General features: G+C 47.1%; 1 protein-coding gene across 1 annotated transcript in view; it reads right to left on the bottom strand.

The window, feature by feature from the left end:
* The window catches only part of LOC147604225 (uncharacterized), a 155,104-nt gene that overhangs the window by 66,574 nt on the left and 63,179 nt on the right, over window positions 1-25,351 (bottom strand). The window contains exon 12 of the mRNA XM_086795548.1: window positions 17,194-17,303. Within this exon, the coding sequence (XP_086651674.1) occupies window positions 17,194-17,303 (110 nt within the window). The remainder of the gene's footprint in view (window positions 1-17,193; window positions 17,304-25,351) is intronic.

Here is a 25,351-nt window from a genome sequence, read left to right as displayed (position 1 = left end):
GCGTAGCATAGTGCCCTCTAAGAATCCCCAATCAACTCTATCGTATGCCTTCTCAAAATCGAGAAGCATCACGACCAAGTCCTCGCCAAGAAACCTAGCTCGGGCCGTCGCCTCCCAGAAAGTAAAGATGTTGTCAAGGATACTGCGCTCCTTGACAAATCCTGTCTGGGTAGCATGAATCAACTCCCCCAGGAAGGGCTGGATCCTCAAACTCAAGGCCTTTGCCAAGACCTTGTAGACAGTATTGAGGATCGTAATAGGCCTCCAATGCCGAATATCATTTGATACTCCCTCTCCCTTGGGGATAAGATAGATCAAGCCCTCTGAAAAGCTCTACGGCATCACCCCAGTGTCCAAAACATGCTGAAAGCCCCTGCGGAGGCCTGGCCCCAAAAGGTCCCAATAGCGCATAAAAAAGGCCGGCGTCAGTCCGTCCTCCCCTGGGCAACTATGTCGCGGCAGGACCCTCAAGGCCTCGGCAAGCTCAATCTCTGACAGAGGCGCACCTAGAACTATGCGCATATGGTCTGTGACCCTCCTCTGCACATGGGCCCACACAGTCTGTCTGCATACATCTCGAGCCTCAGTGGCTGGCTCCGCTGAAAGCAAGTCACTATAAAAAGCAGTGGCAATGGCTCTGATCTCCCCGAGCTCAGTAGCTATCGATCCATCCGGTCTACCAAGCTAGCGAACCCCTGCTCGCGCATGACGGGGTCCAGTGATCTCAAAAAACTCCCAGTCACTCTATCACCAAGCTGCGTCCACTGAGAGGCCTGACGACGATAGTAAAACTCATGTCTCTGCTCCTCTGCCTCTCTAACCTCCTGGCGTGCCTGGCTCAGCTGGGACGCCACCCACTCACATGCATGCTGCTGCTCCTGAAGGCGCTGTAGCGAAGCAAGGCTGCGTCTCAGCCGTTGTTCCCGCTCGCGAATCTCTCCTTGTCGTGTCAAAGCTGCAGCGTGTAGAAAAGAGCTAAGATCAATGAGTCCCTGGGCACACTGGCCCGCTGCATCCTGGTCAGAGCACTGACTATCATGCCAGATCCTCTCAATGTCCTCAGCGAGACTGGGGTCTGCAAGTACCCTCTCTGGGATCCTCAACTGCAAGCTGGGCTCCCGTGTCCCCTCCTCCAAAGTCAATATAACTGGCGCATGATCTGAAAATGAGGTGCCAGCAAGAATGCCGACGGAGCCCCCTCGCTCCCCCAACCAATCGCCCACATAAAAGCGATCAATCCGAGATAGATTAGTCCCTCCCTGCCGGCGATCCGACCGAGAGAAACTAAGACTGTCCTGAGACCGGGAGAAAGCCCCATGCTGCCATGCATCAGTGATCCTCAGTGACATGCAAAACCGGTCCCAAGCTGCAAGCTCCGTGCCGTGCACTGTAACATGACTGCCTCCCACCCTATCTGCCGGGTCCTCAAGCATGTTGAAGTCTCCCCCAACACACCAATGTGCGGCCTCTGGCAATGCATCTGTAACCTGAGTCCAGAACTCTGCTCTGGCACTAGCATGATTGGGCGCATAGATGTTGAGCACACCCAATAGCTCATCATGCATCCTCAGAATGACTACTGTGCTCTACCAGGCACAATGATCCCTCGATCCACAATGGCCTGCCGCCATGCATCTGCAATAACCATGCATACTCCTCCCTGTCCACCCAAAGGACCAAACCCTGCGGACCAGAAAGTGTCCCATCTACCAGGCATCACCAAACCATATCTCCGGATCCTGCTCTCACCCAAGTGGTGCTCCTGCATCATCAGAATGTCAATGCTGCCACCAACCAGGCATCTCTGTAGCTCCTGCCTCAAGCAGCCTCGATAGCGTATAAAGTGTGCTCCGCCAAGGCCCTGTACATTCCATGAGATGATCCTCATGGGTGTCCTACTGAGGTGGATGCTGTCTCAGCCGTGCGGCGGGCCTTCGCAAGCGGCTTGGATGGAGAGTAGTCCCCATCCGAACGGCTGCGAGTCTGCCCACCCGGTGTACTGCAAGAATCCCGGATCAGGCGCCAGTGGCTGTGACCCATGGCGACTGCCTCCTGCTCTGACATAGTAACCTCGTGTATACTCACATATCCTGGGTCGCGTGCCAAATCTGCAACTATGCGCACGACCAAATGCCGAATCCCGGATGTATCCACACTCCCGGGATCCAAGAAAAAATGAGCCAACTCCCAAAGTCGGCCTATCACATCTGTAACCTCCAAATCGCTCATGTGATGAGAAAACTCAACTGCCTGAGTCTTCAACGTGCTGAGAGCTGTTGGAATTAGGGTTGCAGGAATGCACACACAACTTCAAGAAGATGAGGAAGCTTGAGCACAACACAGTAGTGTATTATGAGTGCCAAAAATGAAAGATTACAAGCCCTAGAAGATAATGGGCGTATATACAATGCACGGGGGAAAAAACCTCCTAGTGAGGGAAAAAGTGCCCCGGCGGTCCTAAGTGTGTTCACATACATCACTACTATAATATGGTAACAAATCCCCCCTGGAGTGATGCGGTGAACAAGAGCTAGCACTCATGTATAGGGAAGTGTCTAGCTATGTGGACGAATCCACAAAAGGGAGTAAGCCCAAAGCTTTGCGAAAAGCTTCGAACTTCTCACGAGGCAGAGCCTTTGTGAAAAGGTCTGCAAGGTTATCCTGTGTTGGCACATAAGCCAAACTGATCTCTCCTGCAGAGAGTCTCTCCCTGACATAATGGTAGTGCACCTCAATGTGCTTCGTACGAGCATGGAACACTGGGTTCCGCGCAACTGCCAATGCGCTCTGACTGTCAGTGAAGATGGTGGTGGCAGATGGCTGCCCAACACCCAAATCAGCCATAAGGCGTCTGAGCCACACACACTCAACCGTAGCTGTGAAAGCTGCCCTGTACTCAGCTTCACAACTAGAAGTGGCCACAGTAGGCTGCTTCTTGCTCAACCATGATATGCATGAGCTTCCAAGCATGAAGCAAAAACCACTCGTGGACACGCGTGTGTCATAACAACCAGCCCAGTCAGAATCTGAAAAAGCATGTAAATCTGGCGGCAATGATCCCCCCTTGGGATAAAACAACCCAAGATGCCGAGTACCACTCAAATAGCGAAAGATACGCTTCACTGCCTGCCAATGCTTAATGCCTGGGCTATGCATAAATCTGCTCACCTGTGAGAGTGCAAACTGAATGTCTGGCCTCGTAATGCATACATAAATGAGGCAACCAACAGCTGTCTGATAGAGTGTGACATCAAAGTGATCTCCAGCATCATGAAGACTCAACTTCAAACCTGTCTCCATTGGAGTAGCAATAGGCTTGCAGTCTTCAAGGCCAAATCTCCGCAACAATGTTTCAATATACTTTGTCTGACACAAAGCAATACCTCCATCACACTGCTTAAATTGTATCCCCAAATAATGATGCAAATGCCCCAAATCTGACATCTCAAAAGAGGCATTCAAATCAGCCTTAAAATCAGCAATATGACTCTCATTTGGTCCTGTGAGCAGCATGTCATCGACATAGAGAGCAATGATTAGATGTACACCATCCACACGTTTAACATACAAAGTGCTTTCTGTTGGACTATTCTGAAACCCATGTGCAGTCAAATATGCATGTATTTTTTCATACCAAGCTCGTGGAGCTTGCTTTAAACCATATAAAGCCTTTTTTAACCTGCACACTTTGTTTTCCTGCCCTCTTTGAACAAAACCACGAGGCTGCGATACATACACCTCCTCATGCAAATCTCCATTTAAGAACGCAGTCTTTATGTCCAGCTGATGTACATTCCAACCATTATGAGCTGCTAATGCACAGATGCTACGAACAGTGGTCATACGACATGTGGGAGCAAAAGTCTCATCAAAATCAATGCCCTTCTCTTGAGCATAACCTTTTGCAACAAGCCTAGCCTTATGGCGATCCACTGTGCCATCAGGCTTACGCTTCAATTTGTATACCCACTTAGTGCCAATGGCCTTCTTGCCAGTGGGCAAGTCACATAAAGACCATGTACCATTCTTCATAATAGCATCGTATTCTGCTTGCATAGCAGCCATCCAATTTTTTGAACTTTGTGCCTCATCAAATGAAACAGGCTCACTGTCATCGCACATACTAGAAACAGCCAATGCATAACAATCTGACGCATAAGAGGCACCATGAGAGCCAGAACGAGTGCGACTAGACAAAGGGGCATCCAACTTGCTGTCACGCAAAGTCTGCACCAGCCATCTAGGCATGTTTCTAGAGCCCTCAATCTCTTGTCTCTCATCCTCAAGTGCATCATGCACATCTGCATCAGATATAGGCTGATCTGTGCCATCATTTAAAACCTGCATAGGCTGAAAAACTGCCTCATGAGATATTGCACTTGACTGTGCACCACTGAAAAGAGGCAACAATGTATCATAGACATCACGTGAGCTGATATCTGTCTCCTTAGTACATGAAACCAAGGGCTGAACTGCATCTTCCACAAATACAACATCACGGCTAACCAAAATGCGCTTTGTCTGTGGATGATACAAACGATAGCCTTTGCTCTCAGCACTATATCCAACAAAAATACATTTGACAGCTTTGTCATCCAATTTTCTGCGATGTTGCACAGGCACTAATGCATATGCCAGGCAACCAAAAACACGTAAATGGCCAACAGATGGCTTGCGGCCATGCCAAGCCTCATATGGAGTGACAACCTGTAATGCTTTGGTGGGACACCTGTTTAGTACATAAGTGGCACACATGACAGCCTCAAGCCAAAAACCATGTGGTAGACTTTGACTCTTAACCATACATCTTGCCATTTCCATGAGAGACCTGTTTTTTCTCTCAGCCACACCATTTTGCTGTGGTGTATACGGCACTGTACATTGGTGTTTTATCCCACGCTCAGCCAGAAATGCATTAAATTCTGAAGACATATACTCCCCCCCTCGATCTGAACGGAGGGTGCCCATCTTACTTTCTGACACATTTTCAGCCATAACCAAAAACTGTTTGAAGCACAAAAACACTTCGGACTTTGCCTTCAAAGGATATACCCATGCATGCCTGGTAAAATCATCAATGAAAGTCACGAAGTAAAGGTAGTTTCCAAATGATGGAGTTTGCATGGGACCACAAACATCACTGTGAACAAGCTGCAATCTGCGTTCAGCTCTCACTGATCCATCTTTGGGAAAGGAAGCACGCTGCATTTTACCCAATATGCAGCCCTCACAAACATGCTTGACAGGTGCCTCAAGCTTAGGCAAAGAAGACACCATTTCAGATTTTTGCAGGCGCAGCAAACTTGCAAAATTCAGATGACCAAAACGTGCATGCCACAGTTTTGCATTTGAAATAGCCTGCGTATCCATAATAGCACATGCTGAATCCTCTACACATTTGCCTTCCATATTGAGCTTATACAGCCCTCGACATAGTGAACCAGATGCTACAATGATGTCACCACAAGAGAGATCATGAACAGTACATCTGTCATCCACAAATTTTACAACCAAACCTGTTTTGGCAAATGCGGAGACTGACAGCAGATTCTTTTTGATCCCTGGCACATACAATGCATCAAAAAGTGTAAAGGTGTTGCCATTTGCAACATTCAGCACAATCTGTCCAACTCCTTTAACGGGATAAGAGGAGTTATTGGCACAAGTGACAGTATTCCCTGTGGGAGCAGACTCAAGGAAAGTGAATAAACTGCGCTGCGAGGTGATATGCTTAGTGGCACCACTGTCAAAGTACCATACATCTGAATCTACTGCAGACATACATGTGTCATGCAAAGATGGGTCATAACTGCACTGCGCATTGAATGCCCATTCTGTATCTAGCACAACATTAGCAGATTCATTGTTAGAAGGAGAGGCATCTGCAACAGCCATACCAGCCTCTTTCTTCTTAGCCTCTTTCGCAGCCAGCTTAGGACACGCTTTGATGACATGATCATTTCCCTTACAGTACTTGCAAAATGTCTTCTGTTTGTCACCCTTCTTCTCATCTTTGTCTTCCTTCTTTGGTTGCGCAGCATTTGCAGATTTCTGCTTACTAGAAGAAAAGCCAGCTTTACCTTTCCCGCTTCTCTGACTAGCAACGAAAGCTTGATCTGCGACACGCATAATATTCCTGTTTTGCCTTGACTGGTCTTCTTGCAGCAAAACAGAAACTAACTCCTCAAATGATAAGGCATTGGGATTGCCTTTCATCATCAAGCGAAGAGTGGAAGCAAAACCCTGATAAGAATCTGGTAGACCATTCAAAACAGTCTGCACAAGTGAACTGTCTGACAGGATTTCATCTGCAGAAATGAGCTGCTCTTTGAAATCCTTGATCTTTGTCAAAAAGCTATCCATAGAATCACCTTCGTTCATATGCTCACTCTCCAACTGTTTTCGGAGGTAAGCAACACGAGCCTCATTTCTTGCCTGATACAATGTGGCAAGTACATCCCAAGCATCCTTAGAAGTCCTGCAGGAGCGAATATGTGGGATAATGGTACGTTTGACAGACAGCGCAATCAAGGCATGAGCCTGCGCATCTCTACCATCCCAACGAATCTGCTCTGCTGAAAGTGGTGGTTCTCGAACAGCTGCTACAGCACTTGTGCCTGCACCATCATCAACAGTACCTGTTTCTGATGTGTTTGCAGCATTCCCAGCCACAATAGGACGTGCATCAATACCCTGCACAATGTTCCATAACCCCTTTGCTACCAATACATGTCGCATCATATATGCCCACAATGGATAGTTGGTGCCATCCAACTTATCCTCAGCAGCCAACATGCGGAATACATCATTGTTGTCAGCCATGGCCAATGACTGTACTACTAGATGTAAATGCTGTCTGTAAGAGGTAAACCTGTATAAAATCGATCTGTGCTATGTAGCACAGCCCAAAACAGACGAATGGGCACCTGTCCTGCAGATTTTAATCTTGACAGAAAATCTGCACAGTAGGACGATTTTGCCTGCGCAGTACTTGGAATGCAAAAACGGAGGGCGAAATGACTTCAGATCAAAATTCTGAAACGAACAAGCCCTACGGGCTTTCCCACGGCATATACTAACCTGCAGACGCTCGTGAAACCTCGTCGCAATCGGAGGAGATGAAGCGGCAGGTGCCGGTGATGCTGCCCGGGAGGAGGAAGCCTGCTCTGATACCAATTGTTGGAATTAGGGTTGCAGGAATGCACACACAACTTCAAGAAGATGAGGAAGCTTGAGCACAACACAGTAGTGTATTATGAGTGCCAAAAATGAAAGATTACAAGCCCTAGAAGATAATGGGCGTATATACAATGCACGGGGGAAAAAACCTCCTAGTGAGGGAAAAAGTGCCCCGGCGGTCCTAAGTGTGTTCACATACATCACTACTATAATATGGTAACAAGAGCGAGCTCTAGAGTCCACTCCCGGTCACAAGGTCCACATAGAGGGAACGAGAAGGCCACCGCTGAGTCTAGTGCCTCCTCCCCGCGGGCCGGAGGTATCACTACATGCACTCGGATGGGTGCTGGCTCATGGGGGCCCTCTGCTCCAAAAAGCCGTGTGAAGGTATAATCAAACGCCTCCGAGCGCTGTCGAATGCCGAGGCGACTCAGCCGACTGCGGATAGATGAAATCCGTGAGGCCCTAATCGGCATAGGTCTCCTCTGTGATGCTCGAGCGAGGTCAGTGCTCAGCGCCCTCCGGACTGCAGGTGAGCGCCAGGGAACTGCCAGGACCTCCCGGGAAGGCGAGGCGGGCGGAGGGGGAGGAGGGGGAGGCGAGGGAGGAGGAGAGGGAGCCGCTGCCGAGACCGGAGCGGGGGCGGGAGGAGGCGATGGTGGAAGCGAGGCGGTGGGAGGGGATGGGTGTGGGGGAGGTGAAGGAGGGGGAGCTGGCATCTCCTGGTCCTCGGTCGCTGCAGGGGTCTCCTCCTGAAGGGGAGCAAATCTGTTCCTCACGGGAACCCAGTGAGGCTGAGACTGTGGCTGCTGCTGCAGCGGTATCTGGGCGTGCTGCTGTGGCTGTCTCCCTCGACGGCGCCCCTGTCCAGGCTGCCACTCCGAGGTCTCTGTGGCTTGAGCAAGTGTCCCTGAGGCAGCCTGCCGAGCCGAATCTGTGGGCGGGCCATCCGTGGCCTGCTGCTGTGGTGAGGGCCGAGGTCTCCTGCGAGGGCAGGCCTTGGCCAAATGACCGACCTGCCTGCAAATGAAGCACTGGTTCGGGAGCCCCGAGAACTCCACTCTCTGATCTATCCACCCCCCCCCTATCCTAGGTAGCTGAATGACCTTAGGAAGGGAGGAGATGTCAGATACCAACACTCTGACCGAAGGTAGCCCAGCTGCTCTGGCCACCACTGAAGCTGCTGAGGGGCCCGTCTCAAGAACCGAGCCCACCAATGCTCCGAGCCTGGAGAGGAGCGGAAGATACTCCCGGCGGAGACCAGGGAAACAAACTCTAATATGGAAGAGGCGCTCTCCCTGCTCCGCCGCCGCAGCTGGGTCAAATCCATGCTGCCAAGGCCTGAAGAAAGCCCGAGCACCCCTGATATCCAGAGGACTCATGGCAAGGACCTTGGCAACGCTCTGGGCGGCCTCGAACTCGATCTGATAATGTCCCCGGCCCAAGAGCTGTACATCCAGGATCTTGCCCACATCTGCAAGAAGGCGAGCCTGAAGTAGATCCCTGATCTCCCCTCTGCTGGGGCGAGTGCCGACTATACGGCAGATGGTGGAGTGAGCCTGAAGGCGTTCCACCTCTGCGGTGAGGCTCGCTTCCTCTTCCGGCGAAAGAGAAAGCCTGATGGGGATGACCTCAGGGGCGGGCGAGGGGGCTGCGGAAGAGTCCCTCTGAGGCGAGGCGGGAGGAGTCTCCATCAGAGTCTGAAGCTCAAGCGAAGGCGAGGCGAAAGCGGAAAACCTGCAAGAAGCGGGCTGCACACCAAGAGGTGGAAGGACGGATGACAATGAGGAAAAAAAACAAAAACCCCCAAGGGGTGAAAAGCAGCACGACAGAGGAGGGAGGGGGGGGGGCGAAAAACGGAGGAGAGGCCCAGAGGGGGGGGGCGGCGACAACGCGAGAAGGAGGGGGGCGGGGCGCTGCTGAAGGGAGGCGGGCGTGAAGAGGCGAAGAGGCGGGGGGGCGAACTGGCGGCAGCGGGGAGGGAGGGCGAACAGGCGGCAGCGGGGAGGGAGGGCGAACTGGCGAAGAGGGGAGGGGGGCGAACTGGCGAAGAGGGGAGGGGGGCGAACTGCGAGGAAGGAGGGGGGGGCGGCGCAGCAGCGAGGAAGGAGGGGGGGGGCGCAGCGGGCGAGCAAAGGGGAGCAAGCGGGGGGCGGAAGGAAAGAAAAGGCCGCGAGGAGGGGGGGGGAGCGATGGCGCGCAGAGCAGGGTGGAGGCGGGAGCTTCAGCGAGCGGGTCCAGGGACTCTCATTAATTGACATAAGTGAGTTGGTTTTTTGGTTTGTGACTTGCAAAAAGTCAATTGGGATGTAGAGCTCGGGTTTACTTGCATTGACAAAGGTTGTACTGCCAGATATTTGGGGTGTCAAGTTGGGGTTGTTATTCACATGTACAACAATTTGCACCAGTACTTACGAGCATTAGGAAGAAACAACTTCATTGGAGATCTAGGAGTTTGGACGTAGCCTCCATAGATCCTTGGTGGTTAACTAAGTACTGCTTGCCTCAGCCTGGTTCATTGCCTCATGTTGGTGCTTCTCTCATGGATGCATTAGCCAGTTGTGGAGATCGGTCTTTCTATGGTTAGGTTTGGATGGTACACTAGACCCTCGGGCCAGAGTCGCTTAGGAGGCTGTTGTAAGCCCCATACAAGAAGGGGGGCTGAATATTGTAGATCCGGATATACAATGCAGAGCATTGCTTTGCAAGTTAGCGGCTAGAGAGGCACTAAGCCTTAGAAGAATTCCTTTGTGTTTCACATTTCCAGTTCTACAGTTTGTGGTGGTGGAGATTCAATGCTCAGTTCACGTTTCATCTTTACTGAGGTAGAGTATAGGTACCTTCCCCTCCACTTATAGCTGCCATTATCAGAGCCTGAAGTAGCATGATACCTTTTTTGAGACAAAGGCTTCTTGGATCAAAGGATGAGGCTGATAGACAGCCCATTATGTGGAATGACCTCATTAGAGATGAGGTTGGGCGACCTTTGGGTGCATCTTGATATATGGAGTGGCCAGGATGGGAAAGATGTGCATCGACATTATTGCTTGGAAAACTTAAAAGTCTTCCTATAGATCGGAGAATTGCATGCACCTAGCACCTCAGAGGGAGTCTTAGACAGACCGATCAAATTGATGTAGTTGTACCTCATGAGAGGATTACTGGCACATTTCAAGATTAGCATCATCCTAGGTAACTGGGAGTTTTCTTCACTCACGACACAAGTGCCATTATAGGTGTTAGCCTTGCTAAATCAGGATGACGAGGGAGATCGTGTTTTTTATTCTATCTAGCCAGGATGGAGATTGCTGAGATGTGACACACGAGATTATTCTCGGCACTGCCCTTCATCTAGTGAGAGTAGTCAGTTGCTCAAGGAAAGCACTGGCATGTTGCCCTTCCGCCTAATATTGTGACCCACATGACTTGCTGCCTATGGTTGTATGGTGGATGTCCTATCGGATATCTTCATTGGGATCCTAGTGAGTGGGAGTGGATTGATGCAACGAATCCTATGAAGAGTTAGCCTTTTTCTAGCTACATTGTCTGCCATAATGCTAGGCTCCTTTTACTTAGACAGAGTTAGAGAACGACTACACTCATGCCGCACTGGGAGAGCTATGACATCACCCCATTGATTCAAAAGAGATTTGGCATAGACTTTGGCACTCATACAAGAGGAGCCAGATCTCCCACTTCTTTTGGTTATTCTTACATAGTGGCCTTCCTATTAATCAGCGGAGGGCTATTTTTGGAGTAGACCCCACCTGCCCGAGATGCATGGTAGCTTCTGAGACAAAGCAACATTGAGTATGGGGGTGAAGAGGTGCTCAGAGGATTTGGGGTGCTATAGCTCAGCTTATGTGCAGATGAAGAAGAGATACTGCTTATGTTACTTGGGGTGCTATTGCTTGGCTCACTTAGCGTGGTAAACAAATTTTTTTTGAGGGCAAGGATTTGAACACCACGATAAAGATATGCAGAGGTGTGGCCCAACACTGCATGCTACTGGATATTCTTCATACAAATGCTCCAGCTTCTTTTAACAGGATGATGGATAGGATCTTTCATCCACATTGTGCTTTTGTGGGCACTTTCTTTGATGATATGATTGTGTATTCTCGCATGCAGGAGGAGCATAGGGAGAATAGATTGGTCATTAATGGAAAGAAAAGTGAGTTTTTCATGGAAGAAATTCACTTTCTTGGCCACATAGTATCCAAGGATGGTGTTCGTATAGATCCAGCGAAGGTTGAAGCAATCGAGAATTGGCCAGACCTTAGGACAATACATGATGTTTGCAGCTTCTTGGGACTCTCCTCATACTACGGGATGTTCATTAGATTCTTTGCAGAGATTGCTTCACCGTTGCACACACTAACTAAGAAGGGAGTAAAGTTCCAATGGATTGAGCGAGAGGTGGAGGCTTTTTCTCGGCTCAAGGAAAAGCTCATCACTAGTCGTGTATTGGTATTAGCGGATCTTCACCGATCTTTTGTAGTGCAATGTGATGCCTGTGGAAATAGCATTGGAGTTGTTCTTATGCAAGATGGGCATGTGGTTGCCTATGAGAGTAGGATCTTGAATGGGGCTGAGAAGACTTTGCAGGTTTATGAGAAAGAGCTTTTGGGAGTTATTTATGCTCTTCCTACTTGGAAGCATTATCTTCTTGGAGCTGACTTCACGGTAGAGACAGATCATCAGACCTTAAGGTATTTCCTCACTCAGGTCAAGCTTTCAGAGAAGCACATGAGATGGGCCAATTTCTTGTCCATGTTCCATTTCCAGATTGTTCATATGTGGATAGCAGGAAGAATGCTGTGGTGCATGCTTTGTCCAAGAAACCACAAGTGGCGGCATAGTATCCAAGGATGGTGTTCGTATAGATCCAGCGAAGGTTGAAGCAATCGAGAATTGGCCAGACCTTAGGACAATACATGATGTTTGCAGCTTCTTAGGACTCTCCTCATACTACGGGATGTTCATTAGATTCTTTGCAGAGATTGCTTCACCGTTGCACACACTAACTAAGAAGGGAGTAAAGTTCCAATGGATTGAGCGAGAGGTGGAGGCTTTTTCTCGGCTCAAGGAAAAGCTCATCACTAGTCCTGTATTGGTATTAGCGGATCTTCACCGATCTTTTGTAGTGCAATGTGATGCCTGTGGAAATAGCATTGGAGTTGTTCTAATGCAAGATGGGCATGTGGTTGCCTATGAGAGTAGGATCTTGAATGGGGCTGAGAAGACTTTGCAGGTTTATGAGAAAGAGCTTTTGGGAGTTATTTATGCTCTTCCTACTTGGAAGCATTATCTTCTTGGAGCTGACTTCACGGTAGAGACAGATCATCAGACCTTAAGGTATTTCCTCACTCAGGTCAAGCTTTCAGAGAAGCACATGAGATGGGCCAATTTCTTGTCCATGTTCCATTTCCAGATTGTTCATATGTGGATAGCAGGAAGAATGCTGTGGTGCATGCTTTGTCCAAGAAACCACAAGTGGCGGCAATATCTCTTGTGTTTCATCATGAGCTTGACGAGATGCGGGAGCAGTATGCTCAGGACGAGGATTTTGGGACGATCTTTGATTAGTTGTCTAGTGGAGACCGGCATGATCATTACACTCTTAAGGATGCCTTTTTTTTTGGGGGGAAAAAGATCTTGTATTAGTTAATGAAAAACAACCACAAAGGGCTAGATACAACCACGAAGGGCTAGATACAAACTCGCCTCATATATGGGCGGGAGTCACATGATCGTAAGGGGAAGACACTCTTCTCCTCCGGTTGGCTGCTCTGTGAGGAGAAGACTATCTCATACAAGGGGAGAGGGAGAGAAGGTGGGGGGGGGGGAAACGACCACATAGGTGGTATGTAGTGCCAAGTGGGGCCACCACCTCTATCTGTGGGAAAAGGGCGAGGCCTCGAGAGCCTCAAGAAAGCTTCTTGCCGCTTCTGCATGCGGTCAGAACCTCCCTGAAGCTTCCTCCACTGACCGCGGAGGGTATGAATGATGTCGAGCCAAATGCTCCTGATGGACTCAACAGGTGGAGTATGGGTACCCTCGATGCCTTGCTGCATGTAGCTTGCCAAATGTGCCAGGCTGCAATGCTCCTACAAATCTCCCATCTCTGGCATGAACTAGGTTGCCCGTGATCTGTAGGTGGGGCTGTGATTGGTACTATTGAAATACTATGTTGAGAGACCTAAAGGGCTAGACCTCCCATAAGCCCTGACCACCCCAGCCTTGTGGCCCAAGCGATAGTGCCCCATGAAATGATCCGGGTCGAGGCCTTGTTCATAGTGAAGATGCAGAGAATCCACTACCAAATCTGTTGAGCCTTCGGGCAATCCCAAAGACATTGTTGATGAGACTCCTGGGGGTGGCCGCACCGCGGGCAAGCTACTAGCCTACCTCCAACTGCCAGCCAAGTGCCAACCGCCAAGCTCCTGTGTGCCATCAACCAAAGAAAGAAGGTGATCTTTCTAGGCCGGAGACAGTCCCAGAGAGGCCCTGTGACTGCCAATGTGTTGCTGCTTCCGAGGTGCCATCAATCTCGAGCATCTGGATCCTGCGACCTAGCCACGCAGTATATGCAAAGAAGGGGGCATTTGGAGTCTCCTCCCAATCAGAGGGGTCATGCCAAGTCCACTCCCCTAGGTCCCACTATAGACGCGTGAGAGGTCGGCACTCCCATATCCATAGTCACCAGAACCTCTCCCTGGCCACCTTGGCCAGCAGTGGGTCTATGTGCCACTCTTGTGCCTGAAAGCCAATCACCCTCACTCTTTGCAAGGTGCACCCCCTAAAGTCCTCTATGGGGAGCTCGGATCTCTCTAGTCTGCCACGGGATCCAATCGAAAAAGTGAGGAGACCACTGTCCTCATCTGCTCCGAGGACCGCCCCGAGAATATCATGTTTGGTAAACACACCTAGCCACACTAGGGGGGTCGGGTCTAGGATAGGAGTCAGCCACTCCTTCAGCAGTAGAGTGTGGGTTTGGAGCATTACTTGATGGTCAAGAGGGGGGTCACCACTTCTTTGTCACAAACGCACTCAGATGAGATCTAGGAGTCGCTTGGTAATCTCTTTATGGTTCACCCGAGGTACCTAGGGCTGACAGTACATCGTATGATATGATATGTGTACTAGTCACATCGTTTATGGTATCTTTTGACTTGGGTATGGTTGGAAAAAGATTGGGACGCTCATCTTTACCTATGGTAATGGATGTACTCATATTTGTACACACTTTGGTGTATCTTTTGCATTATTAAATGCTAGCTTGGGATAATGCAAATTGTCTACCACTTTGTTTATGGAAATATTTGTACATGTGGAGCATCTTGCATGTATGTCTGTGATGATATTGCTAAGTATGGGTCTTGTGGGATGGCCATCTTTTGGAGCAATTGGGACATCACCAGGAACCATGTATATTGCATGGAGTGGATGCTTGGTGTTTGATTGCACTTGTTTTGTGTTTATTTTTCTTCGTGGTTTTCTCTTTCAGGTTAACAGAACTTGGACGTTCTGGTTGCACTATGGAGTGCAATCGAGGGCGATTGCATTCTTTCAACCACCCGTCAGTTTTATTGAAGGCCGGTTTCACCATATATGCTCTACAAACCATTACATAGTTTGCAGACTCCCGAATGTTCCGTCGAGGTACAAAAAAGTTGCTAGCAAGTCCCGAACAACATCCGGCACACAACAATGTCACCTCAAAAGAATAAATCACCCAAGAAATCAATTGATCTCAACATCAGTGATACATGTTTCGAGTATGCATCTCTGGAAAATAAATGTGTGCACCAATCCACATCCATTGACTAACTGAAATAATGTGCGTAACGGTTTCCTTCAGTACCACTAAGAACTGGCCAAACATATCAATTGCACCATACTAATGATGAAATGAACGGCTTCATCAATCATAGATCCAATCAGAGTTGCAATAACAAGCAACAACTCTCCAATCATCTACAATCCTTAATATATTTCTTTCCCCTTCCCTATACTTGATTCACAATCAACACTTCTTGCCTTTGGTCAACTTACACCCAACCAAAAGTAAAGATGCATCCAGAAACCCTACATGCAGCATATCCTAGTCCCACCACCAGGATATACTCCATATAAGACCTCCTTTAGATCCATAAGCCCAAGTTAGAGTGATCAATTCTTTTCTCGACCCGGTCTACACAACCAGACTCCTACTTGAATGTTGGCCACTTTCACGTTAGACCCCTTAACAATCTACCGAATACAACATCCCCTACAACGTTCTCCGTCAACAATCATGTGGCTACCATCAGTGCATAGCACTCAAAAATGACAAACCATGTCAGCACCACAAATGACATTGTGCTCGTAGCTACTCACTCGCACAAATCACGGCTAGCTAGTCTCTGAGTATTGCTACATAGGAATCTTGTCAAAAGCTTCAGCACTTCCTCATTCCAATCAAAGGACCCATGGACAACTGTCCATAAAACGAGAAGAATCCTAGGAAATCCCAAATACCACCCAAAACGGAATCATAGTGCTTCTTATAAGAGAATAAATCCCAACACAACGAAGTTCCCAATCATATTAAGGAAACTCACCACCTTTCCATCCTTTATATCCGCCCATCCCAATGTACATGCCCTATCAAAGAGATCCAAAATCCCCTGATGATCAGGTCCTATCAAAGAACCTTACCAAAGCCATAGCATCTATCGTCCAAAAACACTGAGATGAGGCCAAGCAAAGAATGTCCTGTGAGAAGGCATACAACAAATGTATTGATTTGTCGCGAGAAAGATGATCCAACATCTATTGTAGCCTGGGCTAAAACATATACATGAGCCAAAGGTACACTAGAAATCAGGTAATGGTCACTTTGTCATAAAGACATCCTCCTCAACTATACGACACATGGTATAATCATTAGACCAACCACATCACATGGTTCATCCATGCTCATCCGATCATGGAAAGGGATATCTATTCTGCTGAACCACACTTCGGAATTACCAAATAAGTACCAATAAAACTAGTGCACCTCAAGGAAAATCAAATGACACTGGCCCATCCTCCACATGCTGATAATTGTAAAGCATCTCATGTCTACATAAAGAAGTATTGAATCACATTCTTGAAATAGTCTTAATAGTAGTCAAGACGTATACTCCCCGTGGCTGAGACTCATCCAAGTCACAAGAACCTCCATGCAACCGGTAGCCCCACTGTAACCCCAGCGTAAAGCTATAAACTCTAGTAGAGGATGCTCAAAAAATGTACCTCCAAGAGTACCATGCACTATAACATCAAAATGTGCCCAATCTCCTCCAAGACCCCTTTATAAAACAGATAAGACCATTGGAACTGGATTGGTAAACCAAAGCTCTAATTGGTAATGTCAAAATAGGCAAGATCAACGATCATAGAGGAAATTAATAGCAACTACAAATAGTCACTTTCCACTAGTCAATAGCACTTGGCTATGGCAAAATTGCGATTGAGTAACAATCCTGACAAAATTCCTTCATCGATGGTTTCCAGATTGGTATCTAACATCTTTATTTATAAGTATATGATATGGTTTTGTGTGGTAACAATCCTGAGTAACAATCCTGACAAAATTCCTTCATCGATGGTTTCCAGATTGGTATCTAACATCTTTATTTATAAGTATATGATATGGTTTTGTGTGGTATGTGCCCTTGCTCTGATTAGCTGCTATTTGATGGTAGTTTAGGCCAGGCCATATTTCACAAACAGTACTTTGAATTTAACAAGTAGGTCAGTGTGGTTGTAACTTAAGGGATGATGTGACTACGATGAATATTTCATTATACTTATGAATATATACTTCCCAAAAAATAAAAAGAGAAAATCGTATTACTTCAAGCTAACTTTCAGTTTGAACTCTCAAGGCCACATATTTTCAATATAGAAATTGAGTATTGGGAGTAAAGGTTATTGTACACAACGTCCTTGGAACTATGAACATAGAGCTAATTTTCTTACCCTAGAGGCTTGTATTCATTGGATGAATGGAAGAAGAAAACCGTTGCATCCAAAGAAGATGTTGCTAAAACTTCTCCATCCGAGGTATAACTTAAGGCTGTTATATCCATCTTTAATAAAAAACCAATATAAAATGTAAGCCTTCCTCCAAAACATGGAGCTTTTTCTGTGATTCTTTTAACTTAAAATCGAGATTTTGAGAGACTTTCCTTCTCTAGTCGCCACTTGATTCCTAAACTTAGAGGAACACTGCTAGTATAAAGTTCAATACCTTTAACAAAGCATGCTGAAAAACAAGGAGAGAACTGATAACTTACAGACACTTATCGTCTTAATGCATTCTTTTGGATTGCAGATTAGGGCTCTATGTAAATTATTATTATTATTATTTTTCAAGAAACAATCACAGCTATACGCCGAAATAGAAAAGAATCACACCAATATGTAAGGTGATTTCAACCATAGAGGAGCCATGAGAGACCTATGGGACTAGAGGAAAAGAAAATGCCGTGGTCCCACTCCCTCATAAATATAACGCACTTTGCATGCGCGGAACGAGAGGACCCCTGAATACGAGCCCAAGTAGCCATGAGAGCATGGATGATATCACCCCATGTAGTACTAATGCACCGAGACCCAAAGATCTGGACACCCTCAATAGCCTCCACGCATTTTCTCCCCAGATTTGCCATGCTATAATACTAGCAACAATCTCCCAACTCATGTCAATTCTTTGTCTGGGGGGTGTATAATCAGAGTGAGGGACATCGTGCAACAAACCATGCTGGCAATACCTCTACGAATGAAAGAGCAGAGTTTGTACCACTGCCATCGTAAAAAAGTTGCGGACCGGACCGGGAGAGCCAAGCAATTGCCCTCCAAGTCAATGCATGGCCCGACCACTCAATGTGCCCATAAGTTGGGTTGTAGAACCCCAAAGTTGTTGTACATTGCTGCATCCCCATAAACAATGCTATACAATCTCAGACTATGCCGCACATCTCGGGCAGGTAGGTGCTACACCGAAGACCAATCTCCACCACTGATTGGTGGGAAGACCACCATCTAAAAATAGCCAAAAGAAATGAGATATCTCACTCCTTCTGTGCCAAAGCCTATGCCAATATTTGTGTTGTATCGTTGGATAGATATCATAGCTCTCCCAATAAGGCCGTGAGAGTAGGGATCCTATGCATCTGTTGAGTGAGGAGAAGCCTAGCATTCCGGATCGTGAAACTAAAAAAGGGAAGGCTTTTCAATGGATCAAAGGCATCAATCCATCCCTACTCTCCTGGATCCCACTGAAGATATCTGATAGGACTACTACCATATAGCCACAAACACAAAAAGCCATGAGTCACTATCTGAGGAGAAGGAACCAATGCTTCGCTGAACAACCAACAATCCTCACTGGACTAAGCCTAGTATCTAGAATGATCCCCTCCATGCTACATCTCCTCAATCTCCCTCGAGGCATGATATAATAAACATGCAATCTGTAGCCTCCTGGCTTGAGAGAGAAATGACCTAAAGAGGTATGTCTATCCTCCAAAAGACTCCCAGCCGGCTTGGATGATAGTCTCCATGAAAGGTCCCAGAGAGCCACTCATGCGGAATCGCTGCATCAATCTGATCAATACGTATGCGAGAACCCCTACGATGCTAAATGGATGCAGCTCTCCGATCCACTGGAAGACTCTTAAGAGTCTTCCAAGCAAGAACTGTGTATGCACATCTCTCTCCGATCCACCGGAAGACTCTTAAGAGTCTTCCAAGCAAGAACTGTGTATGCACATCTCTCCCATCCTGACCACTTCATGTAACGAGATGGACCAAGTGGCCAACCGGCCTCATCCCTGATGAACACGTTCCACATAATAGGTTGTCAGTCAGCCTCATCCAAAGACCTAGGAAGCCTTTGTCACAAAAATGGTCTCATGCTTCTCTATGCTCTGACAATGGCTGCAATAAGAGGGGAATGGTGCCTTGATATCAGCCTCTGTGAACAAAAACTGTGTGTTGGGCAGCCAATCTCTCCCAACACAGGGTGTACAAGTGGAAATTTGAGACAAGAAAAAATCCTTCCAAGGTTCAGTGCCTAGTAGGAAACCTCTGACCACAAGTTTGTAGAGCAACACCCTCCCCTGAAAATCTGGATCAATAATATTCAGCCCTCCCTCTCGTTTGGGCTGAATAATTGTGAGCAAAGCTACCCTGGAACAAGTGTCTGTGGTGCCATCCTAACCTGACCAAAGAAAATTGCGGATCAATCTCCGCAATTAACCAATGCACGCAAGAGATAAGCACCAACAAGAGGCAATAAACCAAGCTCACGCAAGCAATACCTGATTAGCCACCAAAGCTTTGGAGGGTAAATCTAGTCTCCTGGAGCTCCAATGAAGAAGCTTCTTGCGGATACTCATAAGTACTGGAGAAACTGCTCTGCATGAGAAATATAAACCCCAACCTCTCATCCCAAATATCTACCAGTGCATCGTGTACTGATCCAAGTAAAACCAAGCTCTTCACCCTAAGCAACTCTGAGTGAGTCACTAATCCAAAAACCAATAGATTTGTGCCAATTAATGAGAGCCCCTGCTACCAAACAAAACTCTTCCAGTGCTACCTGGAAGGAACATAAGAATATGTGTGAGGCCTCCAAGAACATGGCTGTGTCATCACCTGACTCAGAGTTAATCAGCTCCTCTTGACTACAAAGAGGCAACCTCAATCCAAAAATACTAGCAGTGGAGCGAAGGAAGATGCTCATGGCCTCTGCAACTATGATATATAATAATGGGGCTAAAGGGCAACCCTGCAGTACAAAGCGAGAAATCTGATACCGCTCTCCTCTATCACCGCACGCGAGCATACTACTGTGGGCATCACAATACATGCATGAAACTCCCTTGATCCATCTCTGAGAGAAGCCCATATGGCTAAGAGTACCCTCAAGGAAATCCCAATCCACTCTATCATAGGCCTTCTCAAATCCAAGAGCAAAATGGTAAGGGTTGATTGCTCGCTTTCCATTCCACAGCCTCCCAAAATGTTATCAAAGATGCTACTTCCGTGTAAGAATCCATTCTGAGTATCTGCAAAAATGGATCTGATGCTCATTGCCTTAGCAAGAATCTTATATGCAGTCCCAAGTAAGGTGATAGGCCTCCACTAGCCAATCAATGTCTTATCCCCACTCTTAGGGATAAGATAGATAAGCCCCTGTGAGTGAGAGAAGAAAGCATAGAACCTGTGTCCTACATCTTCTGGAGAGCCGATGTGATCTCAACCCCAAAAAGTAATGAAAAAAACAGGGGAGAGGCCATCCTCCCCTAGACACTTACCATGAGGTAAGGCATGAAGAGCATGACTGAACTCCTGCATAGAAAAGGAGGCATCCAGAACGGTACGCATCTCCTCAGTGATCAAATTGGCAATGCATTCCAAACCTTCCTTTGTGCCCTATGTCTCAAATCAAAGTGCGGCTCAGCACTAAGAAGCTGGTGATAGAAATCAGTGGCAATCTGTTGAACCATAAGAGGATCTGAGTGAAGAGTGCCATGTGAATCCTGCAACTCCTTGACACTATCTCTCGTATGAGATGGACCGTGAGTAGCAAAGAAATATTTGTTACATCTGCCACCCATCTGGGTCCAAAAGGATTCCTGGGCATGGTACGGCACTCCGCACGTTGCCCAAGGGAGTGATGAGGTTCTGTCCTAACAGTACATAAAGAATCTACAACCCATTGCGCATGAGGATGTTTCTCGTGCTCTTTCTGTAAGGCAGCCAGTCTACGTCTAATAGCCCTTTCTAAATCCAAGGTCACTAATATCACAGAGAGTAGAGGTCACGCTTTGCGAGGCTTGTGAGAAATCATGAGATCTCTAAATATCAAGCATACGACGTGATAGCTCTGCATCTGAAAACAAATGATCAGGGATGCATACATGGGGTGTTGATCCATGGCGACTCGGATCTCTAATGCATGAAACCACTAGGCAATGATCCGATTTAAAGGTGCCTGCAGCAATAAAAGTATGCCCCCCTCTGTCGAGCACCCAATCATCCACATAAAATCTATCTAACCGTGCATAAATACATCATGCATCCCTTCTCTTGTTAGACCATGAAAAAAGATGAGTGGTTGTTTCCTCGAAATGTCATCCTCATGCCAAACAATCTCTGCCATGAATGGACAGTATAAACCTCTCCCAAGACACTCTTTCACTCAAGAGGATGCACCAAGCCCTCATGTCCACCTCTTTTATCCATTGGCATCTCAACCATGTTAAAATCCCCACCAATAATCCAATGGTCGGCAAGAGGCATCAACGTAGTGAGAGATTTTCAAAGATAGTCCTCTCACCTCTATGGTTAGGAGCATAGAGGTTGAGAATACCAATGCGTGTAGTACCCTGCATAAGAAGGATCCATTGCCCTCTCGGAGGCAAAATGATACCATGTCCAATGATGCAAGGCAAGGCCAAAGCTAAAACAGAGATACAGACACCACCTTTGGTACCAATAGGTGGTGACCAAAAGGTGTGTCCCGAGAGAAGCTTGCCTGATCTCCCACACTGACTAGCATCTAGTTTATGCTCTTGCAAGAGCAATACATCCATAGGTCCACCTGTGACTCCACAATGAAGCTCAGTTTTGACAATCTGTTTGCACGCCGAAGCGGAAAAAAGTCCCCAAGACCTTGAATGTTCCATGAGACAATCCTCACAAGGACTTAGAGTAGAAACGACCAGATCTCGTGGTCGACGAAGGACCCCCTTTAGAGACGGAGATACGTCTCACATAGGTAAGGGAGATCGGTAGCTTCCAAGGTCCAAAACCAAGCCAACGACAAGAAGCCTTGCATGTATGGAACTAGGCTGACAAGAAGCCCTGCATATTCTTCATGGAGAGCGTGTTGGGGATCTTCAAGAATTGGCAGTAGAAGGAAAAGAGTATGATTCTAGGACAAGATAGTAGGGTTCCGGTAGAGCAGCATATGAGATACATATTCTGACATAAAAATTAGGTCTAGTCACCAACCCAGCACTGCTATGGTGTTTCTTGCAGACGGTATCTGTGGAACAAGCAAACGACCTACTAGGGTTTGCAAAAAAGGCATTGTGTGTCAAAGTTAAGTCAGGAAAGCACACTTTCACAGAGAATGTTCTGGTTTCCGGTAGAGGTTGCATCAGACCTACAAGAAGTTCAGAGGTTTTTTTTTTCCCCCCCAGAAAGAGACTTCTATAAAGTATGAAAAAAACATACAACAATCACAGCTATAAGCCGGAAAAGAATAGAATCACCCCAATATGTAAAGTGATTTCAACCACTGATGAGCATCATGATGCCATGTAAGACTTGTGATACTAGAGGAAAAGAAGATGCCATGGTTCCACTCCCGCATAAATCTCACGCGCTTTGCCTACGTAGAATAAGAGGGCCCTTGAATGCGAGCCCAAGTACCATAAGAGTATGGATGATATCACCCCATATAGTACTAATGCACTGAGACCCAAAAATCTGGACAGCCTCAATAGCCTCCGTGCATCTAGCTCCCCAGATCCGCCATGCTATAATACTGGCAACAATCTCTCAACTGGTGTCAATCCTCTATCTGGGGGTGTATAATCAGAGTGAGGAACATCCTGCAATAAACCATGCTGGGCAATACCTCTACGAATCAAAATAGCAGAATTTGTATCACTGACCTCATAAAAGAGCTGTGGACCGGATTGGGAGAGCCAAGCAACTGCCCCCCAAGTCACATGCATGGCTCGGCCACTCAATTTGCCCAAAAGTTGGGCTACAGAACCCCAAATCTGCTATGCAATGCTACATCCCCATAAACAATGTTGTACAGTCTTAGAATCTCCCGCACACATATGACAGGAAGGTGCTACACTGAAAACCGATCTCCATTGATTGGTGGGTAGACCACCATGTAAGAATAACCAAAAGAAATGAGAGATCTGGCTCTTTCTGTATGAGTGCCAAAGTCTATGCCAATATTTGCGCTGTATCACTGGAGAAATATCATAGCTCTCCCAATGAGGCCTGAGAGTAGGGATCTGTCGAGTGAGGAGAAGCCTGGCATTCCGGAAGGTGAAACTGAAAAAAGGAAGGCTTTTCAAAGGATCAAAGGCATCAATCCACTCCCACTCTCCTGTATCCCACTAAAGATATCTGATAGGACTGCCACCAATGACCATATAACCACAAACACCAAGAGCCATAAGTCACTATCTGAGGAGAAGGGTCAATGAACCAATGCTTCCCTGAACGACCAACAATCCTCACTGGACTAAGCCTAGTGTCTGGGATGATCTCCTCCATACATCTCCTCAATCTCCCTCCACGCATGATAGAGTAAATGATGCAATCTGTAGCCTCCTGGCCCGGGAGAGCAATGACCTGCAAAGGTATGCCTATCCTTGAAAAAACTCCCAGCCAACTCGGATGATAGTCTCCATGAAAGGTCCTAGAAAGCCACTCATGCGGAATAAGTGCATCCATCTGATCAATACGAATGCGAGAGCCCCTAAGATGCTGAATGGATGCAGCTCTCCGATCCTCCGGAAGACTCTTAAAGGCCTTCCAAGCAAGAACTGTGTATGCACATCTCTCCCATCCTGACCACTGTATATAACGAGATGCACCAAGTGGCCGACTGGCCATATCCCTGATAAGCTCGTTCCACATAATAGGTTGTCGGTTAGCCTCATCCAAAGACCTAGGAAGCGTTTGTCAGAAAAACGATCTCATGCTTCTCCATGCTCTGACAATGGCTGCAATAAGAGGAGAAGATGGTGCCCTAATATCAGCCTCTATGAACAAAAATCGTGTGTTAGGCATCCAGTCTCTCCCAATGCTGGGTGTACATCCGGAAATCAAAGATAAGAAAAAATCCTTCCAAGGCTCAGTGCCTGGTAGGAAACCTCTGACCACAAGTTTGCAGAGCAACACCCTGCAGTGAACATCCGGATCGATAATATTCAAGCCCCCCCTCTCGTTTGGGCTGAATAACTATGAGCCAAGCTACCGTGGCACGAGTGTCTGAGGTGCCATCCAAATCCAACCAGAGAAAATTGCGGATCAATCTCCGCAATTGGCTAATGCACGCACGAGAGAAGCACCAACAAGAGGCAATAAACCAAGTTGAGGCAAGCAATACCTAATTAGCCACCAAAGCTCTGGAAGCTAAATCTAATCTCTTGGAGCTCCAATGGAGGAGCTTCTTCCGGATACTCATAAGTACCGGAGCAACCTACTGTGTAGGAGAAATATCAATGCCAACTTGGCATCCCAAATATCTAGCAGTGCATCCTCTGCTGATCGAAGTAAAACCAAGCTCGGCACCAAAGCAACTCTCGGTGAATCACTAACCCAAAAACCAACAGATTTGTGCCAATTAATGAGTGCCCCTGCTGCCAAACAGAACTCCTCTAGTGCTACCCGGAAGGAACATAAGCATATATCTGAAGCCTCCAAGAACATGGCTGTGTCATCAGCTAACTCAGAGTCAACCAATTCCTCTTGACTACGAAGAGGCAACCTCAATCCAGAAATACCAGCAGTGGAGTGGAGAAAGTTGCTCATGGCCTCTGCAACTATGATATATAATAATGGGGCTAAAGGGTAACCCTGCTGTACTGAGTGAGAAATCTGAAACCGCTCTCCTCTTTTTTTTTTTTTTTTTCGTGAAATGGTGTTTTATATTATATGTAAAAATGTACATCAGCCGCATGGCTCACACAGAACCTATGGCCCCAAAACCCCCACAAAAGATCCTCTAAAGGATCATGACCATGCAAACCTGTACACTAATAAAAAAGCCTCCTAGCCAAATAAGCATCCCAAATAAAAGCATCAAAGATTAGCCAGCCGAGCCACCGTAGACCATAACGAAATAACATCTGCATCCAGTAGCTGAGCTGAGAGAAGAGAAGAGAACTGCCAAAGCAGCAAACCGCGGATACGTAGAATGTGCCCATGTATTCCAGACAAGGAATCAAAGATGAACCCATTCCGTGTAGTCCAAATATGCCAAAGTCCTGTCCATCTAAGGAAATGGAATATCACAAGGTGACTGTCCGAAGTAATGACTTGAGGACAAATCCCAAATATCCACTGATGAGCCGAAACAGTAGACCTC

This window comes from Cibotium barometz, chromosome 62 (genome assembly GCF_041138505.1).
Source record: "Cibotium barometz isolate CiBa-2024 chromosome 62, ASM4113850v1, whole genome shotgun sequence".
Classification (NCBI taxonomy): domain Eukaryota; kingdom Viridiplantae; phylum Streptophyta; class Polypodiopsida; order Cyatheales; family Cibotiaceae; genus Cibotium; species Cibotium barometz.
The sequence above is the reverse complement of the archived record's forward strand: the minus strand, read 5'-3'. Positions and strand labels throughout refer to the sequence as shown.